This window comes from Chelmon rostratus, chromosome 4 (genome assembly GCF_017976325.1).
Source record: "Chelmon rostratus isolate fCheRos1 chromosome 4, fCheRos1.pri, whole genome shotgun sequence".
Lineage (NCBI taxonomy): Eukaryota > Metazoa > Chordata > Actinopteri > Chaetodontiformes > Chaetodontidae > Chelmon > Chelmon rostratus.
The window spans coordinates 16,855,080-16,879,077 of record NC_055661.1 but is presented as its reverse complement, the minus strand read 5'-3'; the positions used below and the strand labels follow the sequence as shown (position 1 = coordinate 16,879,077).

Here is a 23,998-nt window from a genome sequence, read left to right as displayed (position 1 = left end):
GCGGCTGGCTGTAGAAACTTGAAAACGTTTCGCCAAAGGGCCTCTTCAGTTACTGACAGTCGCAGGTATTCAGCCTCTGTGGGGTCGTCATCAAGGTCATTGGTTCCACTGGGGTCGCTGGTGGTCCTGGCTGTGTAACCGCAGCTCTCACCTGAGGCTAGTGTGTTGTTAAATCTCCTTGGATGGATGAAAGGGCAGCATTTCAGGTGGATTCAGGTGGCACCGCAGGTCTCCTCTGAGGGATGGTCTGTCTTTTTTTTTGTAAAAAGCCTCCTTAACTCCTCTTTCAAACCACCTAGCCTCCCTATCGAAAATATATACGTTGTTGTCCTTGAAGGAGTGTTCCTGGTCTTTCCTGTGTAGGTAGACTGCTGAGTCTGGGCTTTAGGACTCAGCCCTCCAGACGCTCTTTTAGTGATTGTTTAGTTTCCCCGATATAGAAGTCTGTGCATTCCTCACTGCGTTGGACTGCAAACACTTGACTGCTTTTCTTGTGTTTGGGTGTGCAATCTTTTGGGTGGAACAGTTTCTGTCTCAGTGTGTTGCTGGGTTTGAAAAAAAAAGGTTGCAGTGTTTGTTTGTTGATACTCAACACACGTATGGGATGACAATGTTGTTGCGTTTGTTCTTTTCTTCACCACCCCTAGTGCTGTGTTCTTCCTAAATATTTCTTATTTATTCATATTAACTATGTTTCATTTCAACATGTGCGGTAATGTGCACAAGGGAAGAATGACCTCTCAGTTTAAATGACCCCTCACTTTGTTTTGTTGACATTTATAAGAATTTCAGACAACGCACGTTTCAAATGCTTCTGTAATTTATTTACATTTACAGCCCAAAGTTGTATTTGTATGAAACAAAGAATAAGACATAATATGACTGATGGCAATGAAGTTAAGCGCACTGAGCAGTGCAGCGACAGGCCAAATGGGCTTCTGCTGTTTCTTGCAGGTCAATGCTCTTCTCGTAGATGCTGCTCAGACCGTCAGAGCGGTTCAGGCTAGTCTCTGAAAACACGCAGAGAGGAAAACAGTTAGGCAGTGAACAAGATAACAAGATAGATGTAGTATAGTTCAGTTTTGTGAACAAGCTGTGATTTCTTGCAAACTCACCAGCAGGCACGCAGTGGAAGCCAACAGTGGCCGTGGTGGTCCTCACTGGCATGCAACCAGGCAGGCAGCGCAGCACAGGCTCAACAGAGTAGCATCTGGAGTCCTGGCCATGGAGGATCACCTGCTTCTCCAACTTCACAGACTCAAGCTTCATGTAACACTCTGGAAACGGTTGAAAAAGGAAGGTAAGCATTAACCAAAATCATTTTTCCTACATTATATTTCTATAATTAATAAAATACTGGTTTGGTGTGGGTTTGTTAGCATTAATTAGTGCTTTTTGTCATTCTGAGTAAATATTATATTCTAGAAGAGAAAGGTAAAGCTGATGCTATAAGTATTACCAGAGGCATCACGGCAGCTCTTTCCAGGCAGAACCCAGGAATGGGCGTAGCTGACTGCGTTCTTGGTCAGGCGATTGTTGGGTGTGCGGTACTCCTGTCTGATTTCACCATCAGCCTTTCCACAAAGTCCACAAGTCTGTCCCTTCATCCAGTCCACAACTTTAACCTGGGAATAAAAACCCAAAACAAGTCAACGTTTGCATCATTATCATTATGGAGATTCATAAAAATCTGAATTGAAGTCAAATTTAATTGTGAATCCAATTGATGTAGTCAGATTTCTTTCTATCACCTTCAATGCGTTCAGCTCAAAGTAGACCTCCTGAAGACCATGGCTGGGAGCATGGAGAGCGATGCCCTCACCTCTCTGTCTGATCTGAATTTTGCCTAAAATGAATGCAAATACATGCAAATATGTGATTTTGAACTTTCAATGAATTGAATAATCTTAGCATGACAGTTAAACTTGAATTAATAATTGTAAAAAACCTGTGGGATGCTGATACGGCAGGTTGCTGATGGGGATTTCAACTCCATTAACCTTCACCATGATAGCGTTGTCCTTTGGATACATGTCAACATCACTGTTGAAAATGTATTAAAATACATGTATTATAGTCAGTTTCTGGATTCTAGATTTTGAATTGTGTCTCTTTTTTGGACAATTCCCACAATTTAAATATAAAGTTGTTTTTACATGTTTGCAATCTTCACATTGATCTGGTTCTGTTCCTGTGTTTCGTCCCTCTTCAGCAGAACAATGAATTTAACTTCTGGGGTGCAATCCTGAGCCAAAACCTGGTAGCAAGCGTGGGGCATCTCGTTCTTGTATTTCCTGTTGTTGAATGTGGTCACTGTGTCTTTGACCATGGCACACTCAGCTGGAGTAGACAGAAAAGATTAATCAGTAAGTTAGCCACTTACTGGTCAGCCTGACAGTGAAGCAATGTTCCTTCAAATGTTCCCACCTGCATAAGCCTTGGTGAACATGTAGGAGATCTTGTCAGGAAAGTAGCTCTGGTAGTGTTCCAGCTCAGCAGCAGTGTCTCCGAATGGCAGAGAAACAGGGACAGTCACACCAAGTTTGTAAATGGTCCTCTGCAATATTAAATCAGAATGATTATGAAAAATGTGCATATACAAAAGGGTGACAAGTGTGATGCAGGTAATGGGCAATAAAACTGCACCTTTGGTGTCTTCAGCACAATATTCAGGCTTGTCTCAGAAGCAACAGCCACACTCAGTTTGATCTGATTACGGACATTCTTGAACTTTGCCTGGCTTATTCCAGCTTCCCGAGCAATGCGGGAAATGTACTCAGAGAGCCTAAAGAGACATAAAGGTTAAGGTTAATTGAGTGCTGTTTGATACACACCTGGTTGATACATGTGTTGGAAAATGAAATCATGTTAAAGACAGTAATGAATTTCCATACATTTCTACATTTGGGATGCCTAACAAAGTGTATAACTGAAATGTTGCAATTTTCAATAAAGTTAGTTGTAGAGAGTATAAAATAGAAGAAAATATTTGAAATTGATATTTACTCCTTTGCATACTGCTTCATGCTCCTTGGAAGTTTGTCCCAGGTCACCTTTAGGCGGACTGCAGGCTCTCGACCCATAAGACCAGTCTCAGCTGTGATTTCAGTTTGGTATTGTTTGCACTCAATGCCCCAGGCAACCTTGGCCTAAGAGAAATTTAAATAGTTAAACTCTCAAGCACTGCACAAATTTGTAACAAATGCTGCCAACTCAACTCACGTCACCAAATCAAAGTCTTTACCATCAACTTGTGGCTGCTCAGCATCACACCATCAGCACAGATTCTCCAGCGGTCGCTCTCGGCCAGGTTGGCAAAAATGACCTGGACTCTGGCAGTAGATCTGTCAAAGTAAGCAGCAATCTGGTATCCCTGAACCTTGTGGTCGGCTCTCACAGCACGGATGAGGATGGTGACAGCAGGATTGATGGCATTAGCGAGGTACTTGGCCTTAAAGTGCAAACCAAAGCTTGATGTTAATGAAAGTTTTTTTTTTCACTGAATACAAGAGACTGGAATGGCTTGGTCTGATGATTTACCTTATTGTAGATGGCTTCGAAGCTGGAGGCACTGCTCTTGCTGTTGGCGCGAGCTGTAGACAGGGCATGCTGCGAACAAAGAAACCATACAGTTAGTCTCCTCAAAGAGAGTACATAATGTGGCTGTCTCATGCTCTTTACAAAACAATCTGATAATAAGTACCTGGTGGATGTGGTTTTTGGTAAACTTCATCTTATACAGTTCCTGCTGTAATAGAAAAATAAGCAGATGAATTACTGCACATATATTTTGATTCTACCATTTTTTTTTACATATTCAGAGGTGAAGCTTTCTCACCTTGGACAGGGAGCTGGACCTGGAGGAGCTGGAACTGGAGCTCGAAGAGCGGCTGCTGGACAGGACAGATGAGCGGCTGCTCGAAGCACTGCTGGAGGAGCTCCTTGAGCGAAGGCTCAATCTGCTGCTGGAAGAACTGCTGGAGCGGCTGCTCACTCTCCTTGATGTCTTGCTGATGGGGGCAACAACATCGACCTGGCTATTGCGACGAGAGGAGGAGCTGGAGGAGGACTTGGAGGATACAGAGGAGGAGGCGCTCGAACGGGAGCTGCTGGAGCGAGAGCTGAGGGAACGAGAGCTGCTGGAGCTGGAGGAAGCTGTTCTGTTCTTCAGACCAGGAACCAGGATCTTCTTGAGTTTCATCAGCACGTTCTTGTCCTCGAGGATTTCCTCTTCCTCACTCATGTTAATCACTTTGATGATCTTCTCTGCTGCTTTGTCTCCTACCTGAATCTCAATTTCAATCTTCTCGATGGCGGGTCCAGCAGCTGCAAACAAATAAAGAAACTGATACATTATTTTTTAGAAACTTCTAACAAAATGACTTCTGTCAGCAATTTAACGTCCATTTCACTTGCCTGGAGCAACCTCAACAAGGACAGCGTGTTTTCCAATCATGGCATAGAGTGGGCAGTCTCTGATGAAGGCGGCGTTGCGAGATTCAATCTCAGTGCATGCCTTGAGGCCGAAGGTTTCAATTGCTGCACACATTTTCTTCACGAAGGCCTTGGGGTATTTCAGTTTGCTGACAATTCTTCTTGGCAGGTCAACAGGAATGATTTCAGAGGATGCTGACTGTAAAACCACAACAGAGGTTACCACGTTTATTTGGAACAAAGTAAATGTTTGCGTTGGAAAAGATGGTCAGTGACTCAAACTCACCATGCCACCAGCCAGAGAGGACGACATCCCAGAAATCTTTGAAGAGAACAACTCCCATGACAGCTGTGTTGCAGGTTCATTTGGAATCATTGGTGTGATTTTGGCAGCTGCGAGGTCTTCCACATTTCTTGCAACAGCGAAGGTCTCCACACTGTTGGAGAAAAGAGAAATCAACTGAAGAAAATGACATTTTTACAAATGGGTGATAATATGTTACTTGGCTACAAAAAAGTACATACATTGCAGATGCAATCTTATCGATGCCCTGAACAGGCAGGAACTGAAGCTTGAAGTTGCCCTTGATCATGTCAATTCTTGCTTCCATCCTTGCAGGAACAACTGTGTAAACCCTGGCTCTTGACAGCAGGGCAGCCTGGATGAAAGCAGTATTCACTCCCATGACTGCATAGGTATGCATGGAAACACTGCAAGGGACAGAAAAAACATCAACTTTGAGGGTGATTACCCCGAACACATTTGTTTTTGATAACTGAAATGATGAGAAGAAGCTTCTTTAGGTTTCAAGTAAGCTACAACTGGCTTACCTTGGAGAAATGGCAAGCCTCATGCTGACATCAGACTTCAGAAGCTGGGCAGCGTGATAGTTCTCAGGCAGAGGTGGTGACACTGTGGCTTGGACTATGAAAAACAACGCAATTTCAGTGTCAGCACACATATGTCTGTCAAATCAGGAACAGTTAAGCTACACCAGTGCAACTTACATTCAACAGCTGCAGCAGCCACTGCAGCAGTATAGAAACTGAGCTCCATAGGCAGACCGACAGCAGTGGGAAAGATGCGACGAACCTCAGCAACCAGCATTGGCTTAGCATAATGGACTGCAAAACCAGACAGCAGAGCATCCAAAACCTGCTTGCCATAAGTGTGAACTGCTGGTCCGTTGGCAAGCTGTGAACATAAAATTTGTCAGATTTGTCAGATGTTCAGTTCATAATAAAATGATTACTTTGTAGTCATTCGTACAGTAGAAAATGCTGTACCTCAATAACCTGATCGATGATGGCTTTGTCAATGTTGGCAAATGCAATTTCCTGTCCAAAGAATTTCACATACACAGAGGCCAGGGGCTGGCTGGAAGGATGAGCCCTCCAGTCAGAAAGCTGCGTGAGGAAGAAAGCAGTAAGTTAAACACTACATCCTCTGAAAATAAAATGTGATTTGATTATATATTTCAAATTTCAACATACATTTAACATAAAATTGATTGATTATTTAATTTTGATTAACATTAATGATCCCTTAAACTTACAGCCTTTATAACTTGCTTCATCTTGGTGATCCTGTCTGCATTCTCAGGGGCCTCGTGGATTTTCAGAAGGGCCTCTTGGATTCCCTCAGTTCTCACTCCAAGCTGAAAAAAGAGAAATAGCATTTCATGGGTAAGTGTTTTTTTTAAATTACCACTGAAAATATAACATGCAAGGTGTAAATAGTCATATTAACTAAGCTTGTTAACGAAAAATTGCTTTAATCGAAGGTACACACAACAAAGCAGACAATTACAACAGACTGAAAGATTAGAAATTCTATCTAATGTGAAGCTAACTTTAGGATTCTGGGCATTGGTAAACAGCCTGAGATGCAGACATTAATTTAAAAGGCTAGCTACACTTCCTTCTTTTTGCGTTTATAATTTGACGCATGCCACATATATAAGACCATCTCATCGTAACTAACTATGTCAGACGTGATACTCATACCTCAAGAACATCAGCGTAAGCTCCTGCCAGGTAGGTGCGAGCTTTGGCCACAATGGCTCTTGGAAGAAGAGTTGCAGCATCGTTGACATAGAAGGCACTGGCAGCAGCCCCCATCATCCAGGGGTCTGCAGGGCAAAATAAGAGAAACGTCAAACCACATGTCTTCATCTTTAATCTCTCATGACAAATGATTATGCTGTTATGCTCTTACTGTAGTAGGCATCAAAATAGAGAGCTCTGCTGAAGCGGTAGCTCAGCCTGTCGAATTTGGGGCTGAGGATCTTCACAGCCACGTTACAGGCGGCAGCACTGAAAGTAGATCATTAAAATATATGACATTTTAGGTGCTAACATTCTTCAATAGCAAAACACTACAAATGGATATGTTATGTAAGTCCTTACACAGAGGCAAAGTCAGGGGCAGTGTTCTTGGTCATGGCCTTCATGTAAGAGTAGACAAAGCTAGCGACCTGCAGATTTTTTTCTTTCAAGAGGGCATCAGCAAGAGTAGTCACCAGACCCATGGGCAGCTTGGTCTCAAACAGCACGATAGCAGCAACCATGCGGAGCTCTGGGTGGACAGCCTTGTTCATGAACAGCTGCACAGCTAGCTCCTGGATCTAATTTACAAAGATGAACGTCAGTAATACAACTGCACATCATAAAACAGAGCTTTATTTGCTCTTAGGAAGGAATTGGAAAGTGCAGTCTCACCATCTTGGGTTCCAACTTAGCGATGTTCCTCAAGGCCAGAGCAGCCTCAATGTGAACTCTGTGTGGCAGACTAGCAGCGGCACTGCCGAAGCCAGGCAGGAGCTTCATGATTGGCTTAAGGCTGGCAGGATGTCCAGCATTACCCAGAACCTTGAGAGCGACAACAAGCTCCCCAATGTCACCTTTGGCAAGAGCCTGGACTGCAAGTTCATGGATTGGCTGTGGGAGGAACAGAAAAAATGTTCATGTCACGGATGTCATAACTGAATTTCATTCACACATATGAGCAATACATACCCTCACAAACTCAGCTGGGCATGCTGGGTTCTCTGCACAGTATTTTGCAACCAGGGTGCCGTAGCCCAGCATGGCAATCTCACGCAGAACTGGATTTTCTTGGACCTTGTGGTTCATTGCCAGGCCCTGAGGAGTGGTGACAATAAAGAAGTGATTGTGGGGCCCAGATCTCACTTCACAGAAATATTCCAGAAAACTTCTAGGGTTGACTTGCCTCCGCAAGCTTGATGGCCTCCAGATCAGCTGTCACCATGTGCACAGATGCCAGCAGGGCTTGAGCAGCTTCAGCAACAGTCACATCACCAGCAATGAACTTCTCCTTGAGGAACCTCAGAGCAGCATGAGTACCAATGGCAGGGACAGCATTCAGGATCCAGTGCCTGGAAAAGAGAAATATTATCGTTTATCCATTCATTTATCCATCCATTTCAGGGCTCTTCTCCGAATGAAAGTTGCAGTTACCTGTAATCTGCTCTAGCTTTGAACTGAGTCCAGAGGGCCTCAATACTCTCAAATCTGGCCACACGCAGCAGCTGGACGAGCTCAATGAACTTCAGGGGGGCGTCTTCATGGACCTTGGCCACATTGAAGGCCACCAGGTGGTTCAGAATCTCAACGATCTTTGGGAAACAAAAAATGGTGTAGTGTTTAAGTCTGTTGCCACAGGATAAATTCAATAAAAATCTGATTAAGAGGCAATATTTTCTGAAGTACCTGAGCCTCAGCATTGCTGATCCTCAGAAGCTGGATGGGTGTCTGGAGAAGCTCGCTACCAAACTCGTACTGCAGGGATCCACGGTGAAGATATTCAGCTCTGATAGGCTCCACTGGGCTCTTGGCGATCTCCAGGAAGGTCAGGATTTGCCTGTGAATATACATAAGCACTACATCAGTCTGCACTGTGACACTCTTTGCTGAGAATCTTGCTCACAACAGTGTGATTGCACCCTTCCTTATAATTTAAACTACGTACTTAGCCTCCATCTGGGCAGCGCCGTTCAAGATGTTGAAAGGTGAGAACTGGATGAGCTCTGTAGCAGTTGCCTCCAAGATCAGAGCACCTGAGGCTGCTGGCTTCATGACGTAGTTAAAAGCAGCAGTTCCCTTCATGGTCTGTCCTCTCTGAATTGACAAGACCCACAATATCATTACACCAGCACTGTCCAGGAGTGTGCTGCATTAGAGAGTATGAACTGAGAAGGGCATTGCACTTACAGCCTCACACTCAATGCATCTCCCAGTGTAAGCCAAGCCAATGTCCTTGATGATTCTCTCCTGGCAGTGGTTCAGGTCCTTGGTCTTGGTCAACAGGATGCGGTCAGCCTTTGCGTCCTCAGTGATGACATAGTGGGTCTTGCACACACCCTGAGCGCCAGGCTAGTTCATAAAAATCAAAATACAGTTTGTCAGTTTAAGTATTGCGACATTTTGTTGGTGGAACTCTGTGAAAACGAGAAATTTGTACCTCTTGCAGCTCATAGACATTCTGAGTCTTCTTGACATTCAGCTGGACGATGTTGAGGATTCCCCTGTAGATATTCAGCACAGTTGCAGAGACACCAGCCGGTGCAAACACTTTGCCGACAACACCGTTAGCATACTCAAACTTGATGGGTGTCAAGAGCTGAGCAGCCAGGGCTGAGGTGAGCTTGGTGGCCGGGATGAAAGCATCTTTGGGCCAGATGCCGCTGTACTCAAAGATTTCAGGGTCGGCAAGCTGTGGGGAAGAGTGACAGTTTGAATGAATTGTGAACACTTCATTGTTTGGAAGCCACGTGGAAAATCATTATTTTGTATTGAACTGCATTAATGGTCTTTACTCTCAGCATGAAGGTGCCGGCAGCGGTTGCACTGATTAAGACTTTGCTCCGGACTTTCACACCAGCCCGTGCCAGACCCTCCTCAGGCAGGCCACCCATAAGAAGTGCTTCATATTTGTACACGTAGGTCTTTCCGGCAGCAAACTCTGGGGCTGCGATAACAGACAAGAAAACAAACTAGTGAATGCATTTGCTTTTCAATGAAGTTTTAAAACTTAGAAACAGAAACTTCTTCTTCTATTTTCTATATACATACAAATTTTAAAGTTTTAAAGTTTTTTAACTGTTGAATTCCATTTCTTATGTGATAGAATGACAACTTACCAAAGTTGACCTGGAGACCGGCTGCAATATAGGGATGAAAATGTTATTATGGTGTCAAAGAAAAGAAAAATAGATATGTGAAAAAGAAAAAAGTTATTAATTTGTAAAGGATAAAGGAAATGTTCTGCTACATATGCCATATTTTTTCTAAGCTGTATTTAATTGGCAAAAACAGTTGTTAACAGTTGTCTTGAATCACAGTTATCATTTAATTTCTCATTTCTGTTCTAATAAAACACAATATCAGTGTAGAATCACTTCCCTGTGCTCATCTATACTACACTGCTGTTATCTCTCTCTACAAAAAGCAACATTTTCAGAAAATGTATTTTATTCCTCAGTTAGATCTAAGTTGATATAGTTGGAAAGGCATAAAGCCGTACTCACCTGCAAGAGCCACAGCGAGAGCAAGTACAAGCACCCTCATGGCTGGTGAATGTGAGCGACTACAAGCTGAGGCTTCCTTTTAAAGCCACTTTTTGCTGACTGTGTGCCCATCGAAATGTATCATTAACTAATTGGCAACTTTCATTGTCATTGATGTTACCTTGCCCTGACCATGCAGATTAGGTAAACAGATTAAAATGTACAGATGTAACAAGTTATCTTAACCTGACTCTTGACAGCCTGATGCCCTATCACAAACATGTTCTCCCTTCTATCACATAGTTTTGATGGATCATAAATTATAATACTGAAAAATCATAATGGTGAAATAAAACATTGTTAAAATGTTATCATAGAATGGTATCAGTTACACAGACATGTGGACGCTCCAGTCTTTCAATAAAATGTCACTGTGTCATGATCTGTAATTTTGTCAAGCTGATCCAGGCACTGTTGACTCAGTCAACATATGTTGTAAAAATATGTTGGACAACAGTCCAATATGTTTTCTTAACTTTTGTTGTGACGGTGTTTCAAAATCATCAAACTGAAAATAAAGTTGCAAGTAAATTTGAAAATTCATATGATGAAGATGGTGCTCTCTTTTTTTGTTACTGTATCACATCAAACCAGACTAGAATGTAGTGCAGCAATAGAATAAAACTTGGATGAGAAGATGAAATGAGAAATAATTTAATATTTCACATTACTTTCAACTTATAGATAAACTAATCGTGGCTGTTTTTTTTAAAACCATTTCATCTCTGCAACAAGACCATATTAGTTTGCCTTTGCACGTGTTGTACCAGTAAATTTTAACAGCATTACAAGCTATAATCCGAGCATGTGTATACATAATCATATACATATAAACTCATTTTCTGACTTGCTAAACCATTTCCCTCTGATTTGTTTTTTGATCTCCCAATAAAAGTGTTGTAGATTTAGTCTGTTGGAAATATGCATGTTAAGCAGATATAAAACAAATGTCAGTACAGGGAATGAAAAGCAATGAAATGTATGGAGGAATTTAACATTTTCAGTTGATATCAGCCAATTTCTCCTCTGTCATTTTCCTTGTCTCCTTTTTTCACTTGCCATGTACTGTCTCTCTGGTCATTTCAGATCCTGCAGCTCCCACCTGTTTTCCTTTCCCCACCAGCCCAGTAACAGTTTAATACTGGCCTTCTTCTATTCATTCCACACCAGATTATTTAGTGCGCTTCTGCCTTTTGCCTTCTGCCTGCTATGACCCTTTGCCTGCCTTTTGGACACCTTGCCTCATCTCCCCTGCGTGTCAGGTTTTGACTTTCACCTGTTTTCGACCTTGAGTTAACTTGAACATTTTTTTTTGTTCTCTGGCCTGGTCTCATGAGTTGTGCTCATCGGTTCAAACCTGTTTTTTTCAGAGGCTTTACAAAAACACCAACTTGTAAAATGTATTTACTAGTATTCCTAGAGAAATATTAGAGTTTTTCCCTTCACTTCAGAACAACATGTAAGAAATATGTTCAAGCATGGAAAGTAGGATGTTATTTGATATGCAAGGACATAGTTTTATAGGAAGCAAGGTGCCATGTATGTGTAATCAAAGAGCTTACAAAGTCCCGTAATGTGTCTGCACAGCTGAGGTCTAAAGGTGAATGAAATGCTCTCTTTACTTCTTCTTGCTTATGCATCTCAACACTATATATGAATCTTTAATAGGAATTGAAGTGCTATTTTCACTTCATAGCAACGTTTTGGTGTACTTTCTTGTCAGTAACATCCTCGTGCTATACGCTAACCGGAAGAAGTTTGTACCACGTCAGCTTCTGTACAGAACTGACGAGACCAGCGGGACTAATTGACAGTTCAGAGTCCGACCAGTTGCACCGACTTTTCTCGGTCTGAAGTTCCTGTTCCTTGTGCTGTAAAGATGTCCTGGTTTCTTCTGGTTTTGTCGTCTTCAGTCCTGGTCTGCGGGGCTACCGTGTGTCCGTGTGAGAGACCGGAGCTCTGTCAGCAGATCCGCGAGGAGAGAGACTTTGAGGTAGTTAACGTTAGCTAACGCTAGCTAACGTTAGCTTGTTAAAAACACCACCACCACTGTCCATCTGCCTAGACACTTGTTTATTGCTAATTGATAGTGATTCAGTAGTAAGTTATTGATTATCAGTGCAAAGCTGGTCATTATGACAAACTAATGCTTGGCAGCCAACATGCTGCTGATGTTAGAGCCCACACTTGGCAGGTGAAGTTCGACATTAAGACAGAAAACGAGAAATTGTTGACACTGAAACCCGCTGAATTGAATATTTTTTACTTTGATATCCGTGTCGCGTATTTAGATTACATTTTACAGGCTACTGCACCAATTTCTTGCATCATCTCTTATACTGTCATGTCTCCACTTCCATGAAAATTATATTACAAACCTTTTAGACAATGTTCATGACTGTAATAAAAGTGGATCTTTTGATGGAGGTCTATAAAATGTGAGTGAGCATTAAAGTGGAATCTTCACCTGCAAAACTTTGAATTTATCAGAGCCAAGACATATATAAACTAATCATAATGAATGAGAAAATGTAATCTCTTACTGAAGGAACAGTACAGGAAGAATTAAACATCTATATCCATTTCATGACAAAGGACGACATGTCTGGAAAAAGGAGCTACATAAACACTGTATGTTGATGGAAATGTATTGGCTTTGTAAATGGCAATTTACAAATTTTTACTCAATTTGTATGCTGTAGTTTCTGTCATAAGTTTCAGATTGGGACTGCTGTTCCTCTTTATCCATGCAGTCTGTTTGGTTTGCAGTGGTCTGATATTTGAGACGGTTCCCCATTTAGGCACATTTGGTCTCTTGGACACTCACTGGCATTTTTGACTGACACTCTTAATTTGTTAATGTCATTAGTTACACCTGTACTTTTGCTGCAAGGTGAAATGTCTGCTGGGAGAAAGGTCTGTTGTTATTCAGCCCGATGTGCCGTGTACACACAACATTTTATTTGCTACAGTGCAAAGAGAGTCACAGTTGGTTTCATTAAGAGCTGTCTGCATAATGAAGTATTTGCTTTGACCCTTAGTAGAAATCAACAGTATGAAGTGTGGAGGGATGTCAATAGTTGCAAACAGCTGTTTGTCTTTGTCAGTTTGTAGCTTCCAGATTTATCTACATGCATTCAGTAAAAATGCCCATCAACTTTTTTGACTGGTCAAACATTTTTTATGATATAATGATTGTGTTAACCAACTATCAAATATAAAATTAAAACATTTGCTGCTTGCTGAAGTTTCACCATTTCACATTGTTATAAGAAATTTTCTGGCTGCTTGTGATCAACATTTTACATTTTCAACATTAAGGCTAGACTAAATTTGACTTACTAGAAAAACAATCAATACATTGAAAGGAATCTTTCAGCCCTGCTTTGTTTCTAATACAACCCCCTCTCCAAAAAAATTGTGACACTTAAAAAATGTAAATAAAAACAGAATGCATTTGCATTCTGCAATCCATTTGCAGATGAACTCTATTTACTGACAACCATTTAACAAAGTGTTCATGAGCCCACGTAGTGACATCCTTTATATAATCATATATTTCACAAAGTGGTGAACCTCGCTCCATCCTTGCTTGTGAACGACTGAGTCTTTCCAGGATGCTCCTTTCATACCCAATCATGATGCTTTCACATGTTACCAATCAACCTGTTTATCTGTGGAATGATCCAAACAGGTGTTTTTGGAGCGTTCCACAACTTTCCCAGTCTTTTGTTGCTCCTGTCCCAACTTGATTGAAACATGTTGCTGCATCAAATTCAGAATAAGCAGATATTTACAGAAATCAATAAAGTTGATTTGGTCAAAAATAAAATATATTGTCTTTGTACTGTTATCTTTTGAGTATATGTCAAAAAGGATTTTAAGTTTTGGAGATTTATCAATAAAAGAAATTGCTGAAAGAAAATTGTGGGACATTAGTGGAGTATGAATAGGAGCAGTTCATCTCACAGTCGTGTGTCTGTGTGTTCCTCTCAGGTGTTTGTGTTTGATGTGGGTGGAAAGACGTGGAAGTCCTACAACTGGAGCATGGTGACGACTGTGGCAACGTTTGGAAAATACGATGCTGAACTTATGTGTTACGCTCACTCCAAAGGAGCTCGAGTTGTACTCAAAGGTAGAGTAAATTCCTTTTTTCACTGCAGTATGAATTGATGTGCAGTTTGTCCATTGTCCCTTCTTTGACCAGTAGTTTTACAATGGCTACAGTTCCAGCACCTACATGTCTGTCTGGTTGTTATAAATGCTTCCCACTGTTCATCATTTCACAGTAAATGTTATGAAGATAGAAAGCCAGTTCCTGATATATTTTTTCAACTTTGTTAGTTCTTCATGCTCCAGCTGTCATCAGTTCATCGACCCATTGTCCTTGTATTTATGGTCATCTCTCTATCTCCTTGTTGGTGGGAAAAGGGGACGTTCCCCTCTCCTACATTGTGGACCAAGAAAACAGGACAGCGTGGATAACAGAGAAGGTCAACTTGGCCAAGGGCCAGTTTATGGATGGGATCAACATCGACATCGAACAAGCAGTGGAGGAGGGCTCGCCAGAGTACCATGCTTTGACAAACCTGGTCAAAGAGACCACTGAGGCCTTCCACAGGGAGATCCCAGGTTCTCAGGTGAAGACAATGTTTTGACAAGATTGGGTTGGCTCTATTTGATTTTCTTTTTCCAAGTGAAGTGCGAGAAAGCCTTAAACCCCTCCATCATCCTAAATATGAATCAACCAGGCAGGTAAATGAAAGAAAGCACTATACGCCTACCTGAACCTGCCTGGCCTGAATGTTCTATTTCAAAGATCCATCCCAGTGATGTTTGTCTCATCCTGATCTTTAGGTCTCATTTGACGTCGCCTGGTCACCAAAATGTATCGACAAGCGCTGCTATGATTATGTTACCATTGCCGAATCCTGTGACCTGCTGTTTGTGATGTCCTATGATGAACAGAGCCAGATCATGGGGGACTGTATTGCAATGGCCAATGCTCCACTCGCTCAAACACTGAATGGTTTGTTGTCCAGTTATTTAGTAATGAATGAGAATAGATCAGCTTGTTAATGCAGGACTACTCATCGCCGCCATATGAAATGCCTGTTATCTTTCTTTTAAGCCTATGAGCAGTATGTGAATCTGAAGATAGATCCGAAGAAGCTAGTGATGGGATTGCCATGGTACGGCTATGACTACCCATGCCTCAACCTTTCCCAGGTAAGATACTGTTTATTTAAAAGCTAGCACAGTTAAAATGTTGGTTGTTGAGTGTTTTTAATGAACAGGTCTGGGATTATTCAGTTAGTAAGTTATTTAGCTATGGTATCATCATGGCTCTAGGAATGGCAATATCTCCAGTGTGGGATGGATTGCTATGAAATGTTGCACAGACTTTCATGGTCGTCAGAGGATGAATAACTTTAGCGGTCCTCTGATCTCTCCTCTAGTACCAAGCATGTCAAATTTTATTGACTTATTTTGTAAAATATCTCAACATCTATTGGCTGGATTGATGGATTGACACAACAGTTTGTACAGACATTCATGGTGCCTAGACTATGTATCACATTGATCCCCTGAGTTTTCTTCTAGCGCCACCATGAGGTTGACATTTGTTGTTTTAAGTGAAACACATTCATGCTCACCTCAGAAGGAGGACATATGCTCATCCTTTAAGGTTTCATCTAGCACCATCTTCTGGACAAAAAATGAAATTGTCCAGTAATTTGATGTATGACCAAATACATCCAAAACTAAAAACATTCCCATCAGCGTCTAGTTAACATCACTGTGAAAATGTTAGCAGCCTGAATGTTGTTAGCATACTGAGGTTAACTCTTAGCTCAAAGCAGTGCTGTGACCCCTCACAGTGCCCCTTGCATGGCCGTCAACTCTTAGTCTTTTTCTTATTGCCAACAAATCCCAGTGAACAATGATTTGATGTTATGCACATGTACTACTGTCCCTGTGTAGCCAACCTGACATTCATTATAAACAGCATTTTTTATAATCTCTATAAAAAGAAATCTGCATGTGAATGCAGAATTTGAAAGCAGGGGACAAGATTTTGGTATTCGAAGAGTTTTGATTTCCAGTCCGTTCAAAACACTCAGACTACATTCATGTTTGAGTGGCCTTTGATTGCATTCAGATAAACAGTCCACGTGCAGTGCAAAAAGGGGGGGAAGCGTCAGCTTTCATACAACGAGGATTTCGGGTTTTTTTGTTTGTTTTTTTTTAAAATCTACATTCATGCAGACATCTGCCTATAGAGAGTAGCAGAAATGTGAAGTTGTTGTTGAGTTTGAAGGTCAGGTTGCCAGTCGGAGTGTAAACAATGACCGGCGCTCTCCACCTAAATATTCGCTGGCTCTTTAAGAAGCCCCCAAAACATTGGCTGTTGCTCCGCCTTCTGATATTGCAGTGTTACACTTGGTGACATGTTCGGTCATTACCAGGAACATGGGCACTATAGTGTATTTTTCAAATTGTCAATTCTACATACTGATGCTCTAAATACTCAGTGGAGCACTGAATGTGCATCAATATTCAGCACAAAGTAGTCCATAACAAATATTTTCTATTCCTTATGTAGTGACCTATATATTTCTTTTGCAGAAGCAAATTAGAAACTTTTATGGGATTTGTTGACACTAAGAAAAAATTAACTAATCCGATGTGAACTTGTGGTTTAGTGCAAACATGTAAAGCACTTAAAATTGCCTTTGTGTATGAAATAAGGTATAATGTACAAATCAACACCCTTAAAATGTTGTTGAAGGTAAAGAATGTTACTGCTATTATTTATTTACACTTGTTTCATGTCGCAGTATATTGTAAGTTGTTCTGTCTTAAATATAAACACAGATATCTCTTAATGTCTTGTCCACTATCAGGAGGGAATATGTTTTATTGCCAAAGTTCCCTTCCGTGGCGCCCCCTGCAGCGATGCAGCTGGAAGACAGAAGACATACAAGTGGATCATGACGCAGGTCAACACCTCACTGTCCGGCAGGCTCTGGGACGACGAGCAGCAGGCTCCTTACTTCAATTACAAGGTATGTTGTCTTTAATTTTCAGTTTATGTCTTAATTCTATTTTAATTGACCTGAAAATGTACTAGTATTTTAGTATGTATGTATTAGATGTTTTATGGCTGAGCTAAGTGGGCGTCTATTTCATGGTTTATTTGTCTTTCTGCCAAGTTCAAGCTTGACTGTTGTATGCACTGACGACTCAATAAGCCAGGCAGTTTTAGGCAAGGGCTGTTTATCTAGAGTGCCGGCATCCACTCGAGCTACCACAGTGTCACATCCCAAACAAAACAAACTGCCCCTTCCAAGCAGCAATAAAACATCCCTGCTGAATGCCTTCTCTTTATCACTACCATCTGCACCTCTTTCCCCACAGGACCAGAAAGGACAGATTCATCAGGTTTGGTATGACGACCCACAAAGTATTTGTCCCAAGGCGGACTATGTGAGATCTAAAGGTTTGAGGGGCATTGGCATGTGGAACGGCAACATCTTGGATTACAGCGATGAACCGGTCGCCAGGCAGCAGACCGCAATGATGTGGAATGCACTCTTAGGATGCTAGCTGGGATAAGGTTAACACTGCTGCAGAAATTTACATCACCCCTGAGCCCGTTGCTAAGTCAATATACCTCTTTGTAACAGTACTGGGGTGTGACTTCCCTCTGAATTCAGGGATGCATACTTGCACTTCAGAGTTTATTGTGGCTTTTATTGCTGTTGTGGTTGAATGTAGTAACGTCGTCAGACATTCCTCTGTGTCAACTGAAATAACTGTGCTTCTACAACCAATCTTTATAATGCGACGTACACAAGCAGTACGTCTGATTGACCAATACTGAGCTTACTGAGATCTGTGCACTTTATATTTTTCATAAATAAAACTTTTCTGATGATTCTGTAAATGATTGGAATTACGTACATTCACCATTTTAGGTGTAGAGTTCTTCTTTAAGTAACTAGCTTACAGCACCTGAGAAATTTGAGACTTAGTAAAAGAAAAAGTCATGTAGAAAGTGGAGCTGCACAAAATCATTTTTTTTTTATGTTACTCTCCCTAAACATACGACACATACATGTAACAAAGTCCATCTGTCTCACAGCTCTGTATGTACAGGTACTGAGTTAGATGGAGGTGCTTTGAACTTGGGGTCTGTCATGTGTGGTATTGCCAAAGCCTGAAGAGACTGTGGGACCAGGATGAGAGGACTGGCTCTTCTTCTGGGCCAGCTCAGCCTTCAGGGCCCTCAGTTCTGTGGCAGCCTGTTTCCTCAACTACGCAGCACATTCATGGAAAGAAAATAAAATGGTTTGTTAATACAATTCACCAGCTGACTAAACAAGCTCATCTATCATAAGTAAAGATGAAAACATGGCATTTTTAGGCCTTTATCACAGTGCTCAAGGGTTCTAGAAATAACATGTACATGTGAGTAAACAGTGAAAAAATGACTTGATGTCAATGTGCTAAGTGGATATAGGGCTTAACAATACTCATGATTATTTATTTAGTGTTCAAACATGCTGATTTGCACTGTAGTCTTCACGAGTGATGATGTGAGTCCATTTTTAATGGAATAATAGCACTTTCCAGGGTGTTAACACGCATAGCAATATTTGTGGGATGTTGAAAATGTGTGCTACTTTCAAATATCTCTTGACCAACTAGTTCCCTTCCTTTGTTCCTTTTGTTTGTAGGTTATAGAAACAGTTGGACCGATTCATAGAAAATCAGTTACCTTTATCTCTGTTACCAGCTTCATCTTGGCATCCTCTACCTTCCTCTTCAGGTTGTCAATCTCATGGCTCTCTGTCATGATCTGAATGATGAGTTCATTCTGAAATTAATCATAGTAAAATGCATGCTGTGTAAAAGGTATGCTGGAAATTCAAAATATCACTTAGTGTATCTGATTTCTCGAGAAGCTACACAATATGTCAGGGATGACTGCAGACGACGTGTTCATTATCAGGAATAAATGGCCACCCTGCAGCCAATCAGATTCCAGTATTCACCCAGACCATAGTAATTACGTGCACAAATACATACTTTGCCTACCTTTTAATATTAGGCAGAACACAATAGAGTCCATAAATTCAAGGTGAATTTGATTTTACCTTTATGGAAGATCTGCCCTGTCGTCTTGGCTTCCCTCTGTTATCTCTGGCCTGGAGCTGGTGCAGAAGTTTGTTGTAAAACGTCTCCAACTCTTGCCGCAGGTTTTTCAGATTTTCCTCCAATGGTGCTGTGGACTTCTTGGTTTCAAAATATTTCTTCTTCCAGCTGTCACGTGCTGTTTAAAAAATATAGGAAATGCAGAGTCTACAACCAGGAATCAGCTGTCAAACAAAGCTTTGTCATGGCAATATTTATCCTTAAATGTCATTTTGTCATGAATATTCTTGTCCTGCAAATACAAGCTTTTTATTTACAGTATCTTTTGCTCACCTTGGTTCCTGCGATGTCTGTTTTGAGCCAACAGATCTTTGCCCTTTCTTAGCAACTCCTGCCTCGTCCACTCCAGCTGCTTCCTCTCCTCCCTCACCAGCTTGATTTCCTCGATTAGTTCCTCTCCTATCAGAAACAAACCATGTCAGTTCTGTAAGAAAAAACACTGATCGTTAATTCTTGGTATTTTGCCAAAGTGACAGCTTACTGTTTGCCTGAAAGAAGGGAAAGGCATCTGCCTTTTGAGTGACCGAGTGCAGACCTGGAGGGGGAGAGGTGCACCGAACTGGCCGAGACAACACCGCTGGACTTTCTGTCACCTTGAAACGAGCAGTAAACACATGAGTCCATCGGAATCCATTGACTTGTCTCAATTCCAGCTCTTTGTTCGCTTCAAAGACCCCACTTGACCCACCTGCTGGCAGTGGAATTTGGACTAATCACTACACCAAAGAACTTGCAAGAGACTGGACCTGCTTGCTTTAAAAGCCCATTAAAAGCCCACATATGTAATGCTATACATTACTCCGCTTGTTGGTTTATTCCTGGTGGACTTCAGTGCGTCTTTTGAAGTCCCAAGCCTGCAAACAGACACACTGTTAGAATAGGCTCTAGCAGTAGTATTAGTATGCAAATGTGGCACTCAGTAAGGCCTCAGCCTGGCGTGGGAGCTGCACTGTACCCGTCTGTGAGCGAGAAGCCTGAATCTCTGTCCTCCAGAGACAGAGCTACTCCTGAATCATTGGCCGCTCTGTTCTGCCTGTGGTGCTGTTTCTTCTTCCTGCAGGTTTCTTCTTTCCCGTGAGCTGAATCAGCATCACACTGTTGTACAGCTGTAGCTATAGAGCAACAGAAGAGCTAAGTCCAGCGATGTGAGACCCAAAAGACTGGGGCTACAAATTGTTAAGTCGCCGGTGCTGACTAATGCACAAAGCTTTTTCACCAATGCAAAAAGCACTCGGTTGGGCATATTATAAAATCCCAGCGTATCATTTCCAAAGCTACAATATGCTTAATAAATAAAAAGATGAGGATAGAGTATTTTGTAGCATGATATAGACTGAAGTGGCTTTTCATTTTCACGCTAACTGCAACAATATTTAGGCAGCAAAAATGGTAGAGATGGGTGATGGGAACTGTTCTAAAGCATGGCGAACAGCAGCAGCCATTTAAGTTACAGAAACCTGCACAGGCTGAAGATTTGTACAACTGGAGTGTATGCCGCATTCTGGTGCAGAGCAGGAGTTATATATCGTAGGCTACCTTTAATTTTACCTTTATTCTGTGAAACAGCCTGTGGTGCCCTCTGACTCTGGGACTTCCTTGGGCCACATTCCTGCTCTGCCCACTCTATATTGTTGGAAGAAGGACCCTCCTCTTCGTTTTCTCCTTCTGCCTCTGAAGAACTATAGCTCTGCTCCTCATCCTCCTCCTCCTCCTCCTCTTCCTCTTCGTCTTCCAGGCTGGGGGTGGGAGGCGGCTGATGGGAACACTGGGGGATGAGGGGGAATTTAACGGGCGGCTTTGTTCCTGCTGGCAGGCTGCACGTCTTGGGAGGGTGGTAATAGGTCTGGTGGTCGGAGGAGCTGCTGCTGGTGTCTGGGGTGAGAGGCTGGGAACAAACACTGCTGCCGCTCTCCACAGAGGGCAGCAGGTAAAGCTCCGGCTGCGGGGCCTGCAGATAGGGGACAAGACATTCGTGGAGCTTCATTGGCACATGAAGATTAAGCATTATTGACGTGTGAGGATCACCTGATCATGCAGAGCTTAATCCACCTTCTTTGAGTGGGAGCACAAGGGCGTATTAGGTTTTTTAGACTTTTTGTTTATTAAAGAAAATCCTGAAAATCTATTCTTTATAGCATCAAAAAGGCAAAATCTCTCGAAAAGTGAAAGAAATTCATATTTTCTTGGACTGAAACTAGGCCAAAGAAAAAGTCACCAGACTTAGACACTTACTAAAACTCTAGTAAATGCAAATAAGGAACATGGATTCTACATACATACGGTGGAGCGAATGTTTTCACTTTCAGATCCCTCTCCTGTTTGCTCTTGACCTGTAATAGGGAGGAATTTGGTTCTTGTAAGAGGCATGGCAGTAAAAACTGTGTGCTCACTCTCTCACACACACTTTACACCCTTCAGTGTAGCGACTTGAATAGTGAACTTGTTAATCAAACTGTCTGCATTGTTTCTCTCTCCTGTCTGGCCCGCGAAACACAAGCAGCTATAGAAAAGCACAGTAAACAGCCAGCTGCACTCACCAGTGCCAGACTGCGCCCCACACATTTCAGGAAGGAGAATTTGTCCACGCTCCTCTCGGCGCCCAGAAGAGCTCCCAGCTCGCTCCTCAGCGTTTTCAGGGTGAGGTCAGGATAAACCCTGACATCCCAGTGAAGAGAATGAGATTTTTAGATAACAAAACTGCAGCACAACATATGCTTGTGTAAGACTGTGACAGATATGCGTTGAAGCTACTTTAGCTGGCACAGGAGAAACAGGAGATACAACTTTACAGTCTGGGTTTCAGTGTGTTTTAGTAGCCTGTTACAGCCTAAACGCTGTGAATACAGATCTGAGAAAAAGGTTAATATTTACTGGAATAAAACAAAAATCCATCATTAGAAAAAAAAAAAACAAGTATGACACATAAAGTACTCACTCAGGTGCTGTGCTGGTACTTTGACCACTATGAGCATTTGGATATTGTGAGCCTTTTTTGTTTCACTCCACAGAACTTGAGAAAAAAATATTGTACTTTTACTTCAGTGCGTCTGTGTGACGGCTGTGGTTACCTTGCAGATTAATGTAGAACACGTTCATGCACATGTTTCCTTGTGTGGAGGACTTTATACCACTGAACTACCTGATAACAAAACTTCCAAATCAATGTAACACTGCTGCATGACTCTCTACAGTGTAGATACTTACACTGCCGTGCAAATGTCTGCTACTGCAGTGATTATTATTAATTTTCTGAGTGTGAGGCAGCTGCTGAGAGGAGCCCATGACTGCAGTTTGTTGGGAAAAGGTTTAATGAGTCAGAGTTCTTATGACACTTGGAAATTTGCATCACCTGGCCTTAGGTCTGGTAAAGGTTTTCTGAGACTCTCATCTTTTGGAGTACCCAAACCTTTGCATGGCGCTTTCACACAAAGCGGTACAGAATAAAAATAATGCAATTCACTTGCTTAAAGTGTTGAATCTTAAATCTTTATGTCTTTTGGAGATCAGTCCGTCTTCTACTCACTTAACTGTACACAGCAACAGAAATTTTGATCAGGGATGTCCAAAATTTTTCATACCTTTCTATGTGTGCAAGTTCCCACACGACAATTAAATACAAATGTTTATCCTGTTCTGAGTTTGATGTCTTGAGTCAAATTAAACATTTCCAGCACTTTCACCTGATGAAGCCGGCAGATATGAAGCTCTCTATGGCCTCTGCAGGAACTTTATTGAGCTTCACATCCCACTGGTCATCTGGCACATACAGCACATGGAGCTCCACATACTAAACACATAAATATAAATGCACAACAACAGATTTCAGGGAGCACGCTGCTTTAGTTCATTATAAAATGCAACTTTTGCAACAATGCATTCAGTCTTTCAACATACCTTACAACTGGCCGGTCTCCTGTCCTCAGGATATCTCACTGACTCACAAGACAGCTCCATGATCAGTCCAGCCAGCGTCAGGAGCTGCAGAGAAACACTGACAGAAGGTAGTTACCCGTCGGTTTGACCGCAGGAAGTCTTGTTTGCTGCGCTGTGGAGGCGTGGACTGCCAGGTTACAATCTGGTGTCATCAAACACAGCCAGTCGTCCAGTGGAGTTTCTTTTATGAGGGTGCCAGCAGGGTGGTTGCTCTGGTGCTGATGATGACTACAACTGTTGCAGAAAGAAGCAGCTTGTTGCACCTGCGGTTACCAGAGCCTACACAGTCCTGCAAGTTATATTTGTTATGCAGGTATAATTCAGTTTTTAAACTTACTCCTATATGCTTTTTATGTTGATTTAATTTCGAGTTGTGAGTGCTCGTAGGGTAGTTATTGCATTTTATTTAGCATCATTCTTCCGTTCAAGTTTCATGTGAACTGAGGGAATTATAGGCCTAGTTTTAGCAAGCTACGACGACACGTGACACTAGTTTTCTTTGAACGCACAAACCACAATTTTTTAATATCGTTTTTATCTTATTTCAGTGGTTGCGTAACTCTTGCATTTAAAAACTCGTTTTCTTGCTCCCCCCGGTTATATTCGCCAGTGTGATGGTGCATATTCACCACTAGAGGCCGCAATCTGGCTCGATCAGATGCTGCTTTCGTGTACTCACAATTGTCGTAATAATTAAATTTAACGGGAAATAGATTTTTTTTTCTCCCCCAGAACCCCGTCGTGACTTTTATGTCATGTTTGGAGCCACCAGGCAACATAAAATGCGTCGACAATCGATGGCAAAGCTGGTGTGTCGGGCA

General features: G+C 41.9%; 3 protein-coding genes across 3 annotated transcripts; 1 reads left to right on the top strand and 2 right to left on the bottom strand.

The window, feature by feature from the left end:
• Positions 1-897: 897 nt before the first annotated feature.
• On the bottom strand, positions 898-10,023 carry LOC121604978 (vitellogenin-2-like). Its single transcript, XM_041934665.1, has 34 exons — positions 9,984-10,023; positions 9,597-9,617; positions 9,273-9,424; positions 8,918-9,169; positions 8,668-8,829; positions 8,426-8,574; positions 8,167-8,317; positions 7,915-8,072; positions 7,667-7,832; positions 7,453-7,578; positions 7,156-7,374; positions 6,844-7,061; positions 6,653-6,750; positions 6,442-6,566; positions 5,991-6,092; positions 5,722-5,841; positions 5,443-5,629; positions 5,266-5,359; positions 4,960-5,145; positions 4,721-4,871; positions 4,417-4,633; positions 3,839-4,326; positions 3,704-3,748; positions 3,541-3,609; positions 3,245-3,451; positions 3,007-3,149; positions 2,647-2,785; positions 2,428-2,557; positions 2,157-2,340; positions 1,949-2,043; positions 1,752-1,846; positions 1,460-1,625; positions 1,116-1,277; positions 898-1,010 (listed from the first exon to the last, which is right to left on the bottom strand). The coding sequence occupies exons 1-34, from the start codon at positions 10,021-10,023 to the stop codon at positions 898-900; spliced, it is 5,130 nt and encodes a 1,709-aa protein (XP_041790599.1).
• Positions 10,024-11,812: 1,789 nt separating this feature from the next.
• Positions 11,813-18,327, top strand: ctbs (chitobiase, di-N-acetyl-). The gene is made up of 7 exons (XM_041934945.1): positions 11,813-12,015; positions 14,019-14,157; positions 14,454-14,662; positions 14,880-15,051; positions 15,154-15,251; positions 16,931-17,092; positions 17,445-18,327. Exons 1-7 carry the CDS (start codon positions 11,902-11,904, stop codon positions 17,631-17,633), a joined length of 1,083 nt encoding a protein of 360 aa, XP_041790879.1. The 5' UTR covers positions 11,813-11,901; the 3' UTR covers positions 17,634-18,327.
• spata1 (spermatogenesis associated 1) lies at positions 17,921-23,267 on the bottom strand. The gene is made up of 12 exons (XM_041934946.1): positions 23,139-23,267; positions 22,925-23,031; positions 21,782-21,899; positions 21,521-21,574; positions 20,793-21,192; positions 20,200-20,356; positions 20,044-20,098; positions 19,726-19,837; positions 19,518-19,643; positions 19,187-19,362; positions 18,808-18,906; positions 17,921-18,343 (listed from the first exon to the last, which is right to left on the bottom strand). The coding sequence occupies exons 1-12, from the start codon at positions 23,196-23,198 to the stop codon at positions 18,194-18,196; spliced, it is 1,614 nt and encodes a 537-aa protein (XP_041790880.1). The 5' UTR covers positions 23,199-23,267; the 3' UTR covers positions 17,921-18,193.
• Between the last annotated feature and the right edge of the window lie 731 nt (positions 23,268-23,998).

Excerpts from the sequence above, each read along its gene's own strand:
- LOC121604978 (XM_041934665.1), bottom strand. The coding sequence starts at position 10,023 with ATGAGGGTGCTTGTACTTGCTCTCGCTGTGGCTCTTGCAG. Across the intron at positions 5,842-5,990 it reads TGAAGCAAGTTATAAAGGCT|CTTTCTGACTGGAGGGCTCA; the intron begins GTAAGTTTAAGG and ends TTCCTCACGCAG. Across the intron at positions 1,278-1,459 it reads GAGCTGCCGTGATGCCTCTG|AGTGTTACATGAAGCTTGAG; the intron begins GTAATACTTATA and ends AACCGTTTCCAG.
- ctbs (XM_041934945.1), top strand. The coding sequence starts at position 11,902 with ATGTCCTGGTTTCTTCTGGTTTTGTCGTCTTCAGTCCTGGTCTGCGGG. Across the intron at positions 12,016-14,018 it reads GCGAGGAGAGAGACTTTGAG|GTGTTTGTGTTTGATGTGGG; the intron begins GTAGTTAACGTT and ends TGTTCCTCTCAG. Across the intron at positions 15,252-16,930 it reads CATGCCTCAACCTTTCCCAG|GAGGGAATATGTTTTATTGC; the intron begins GTAAGATACTGT and ends GTCCACTATCAG.
- spata1 (XM_041934946.1), bottom strand. The coding sequence starts at position 23,198 with ATGGAGCTGTCTTGTGAGTCAGTGAGATATCCTGAGGACAGGAGACCG. Across the intron at positions 21,900-22,924 it reads ATATCTGCCGGCTTCATCAG|GGTTTATCCTGACCTCACCC; the intron begins GTGAAAGTGCTG and ends CTGGGATGTCAG. Across the intron at positions 21,575-21,781 it reads TGGGGCGCAGTCTGGCACTG|GTCAAGAGCAAACAGGAGAG; the intron begins GTGAGTGCAGCT and ends TCCCTATTACAG.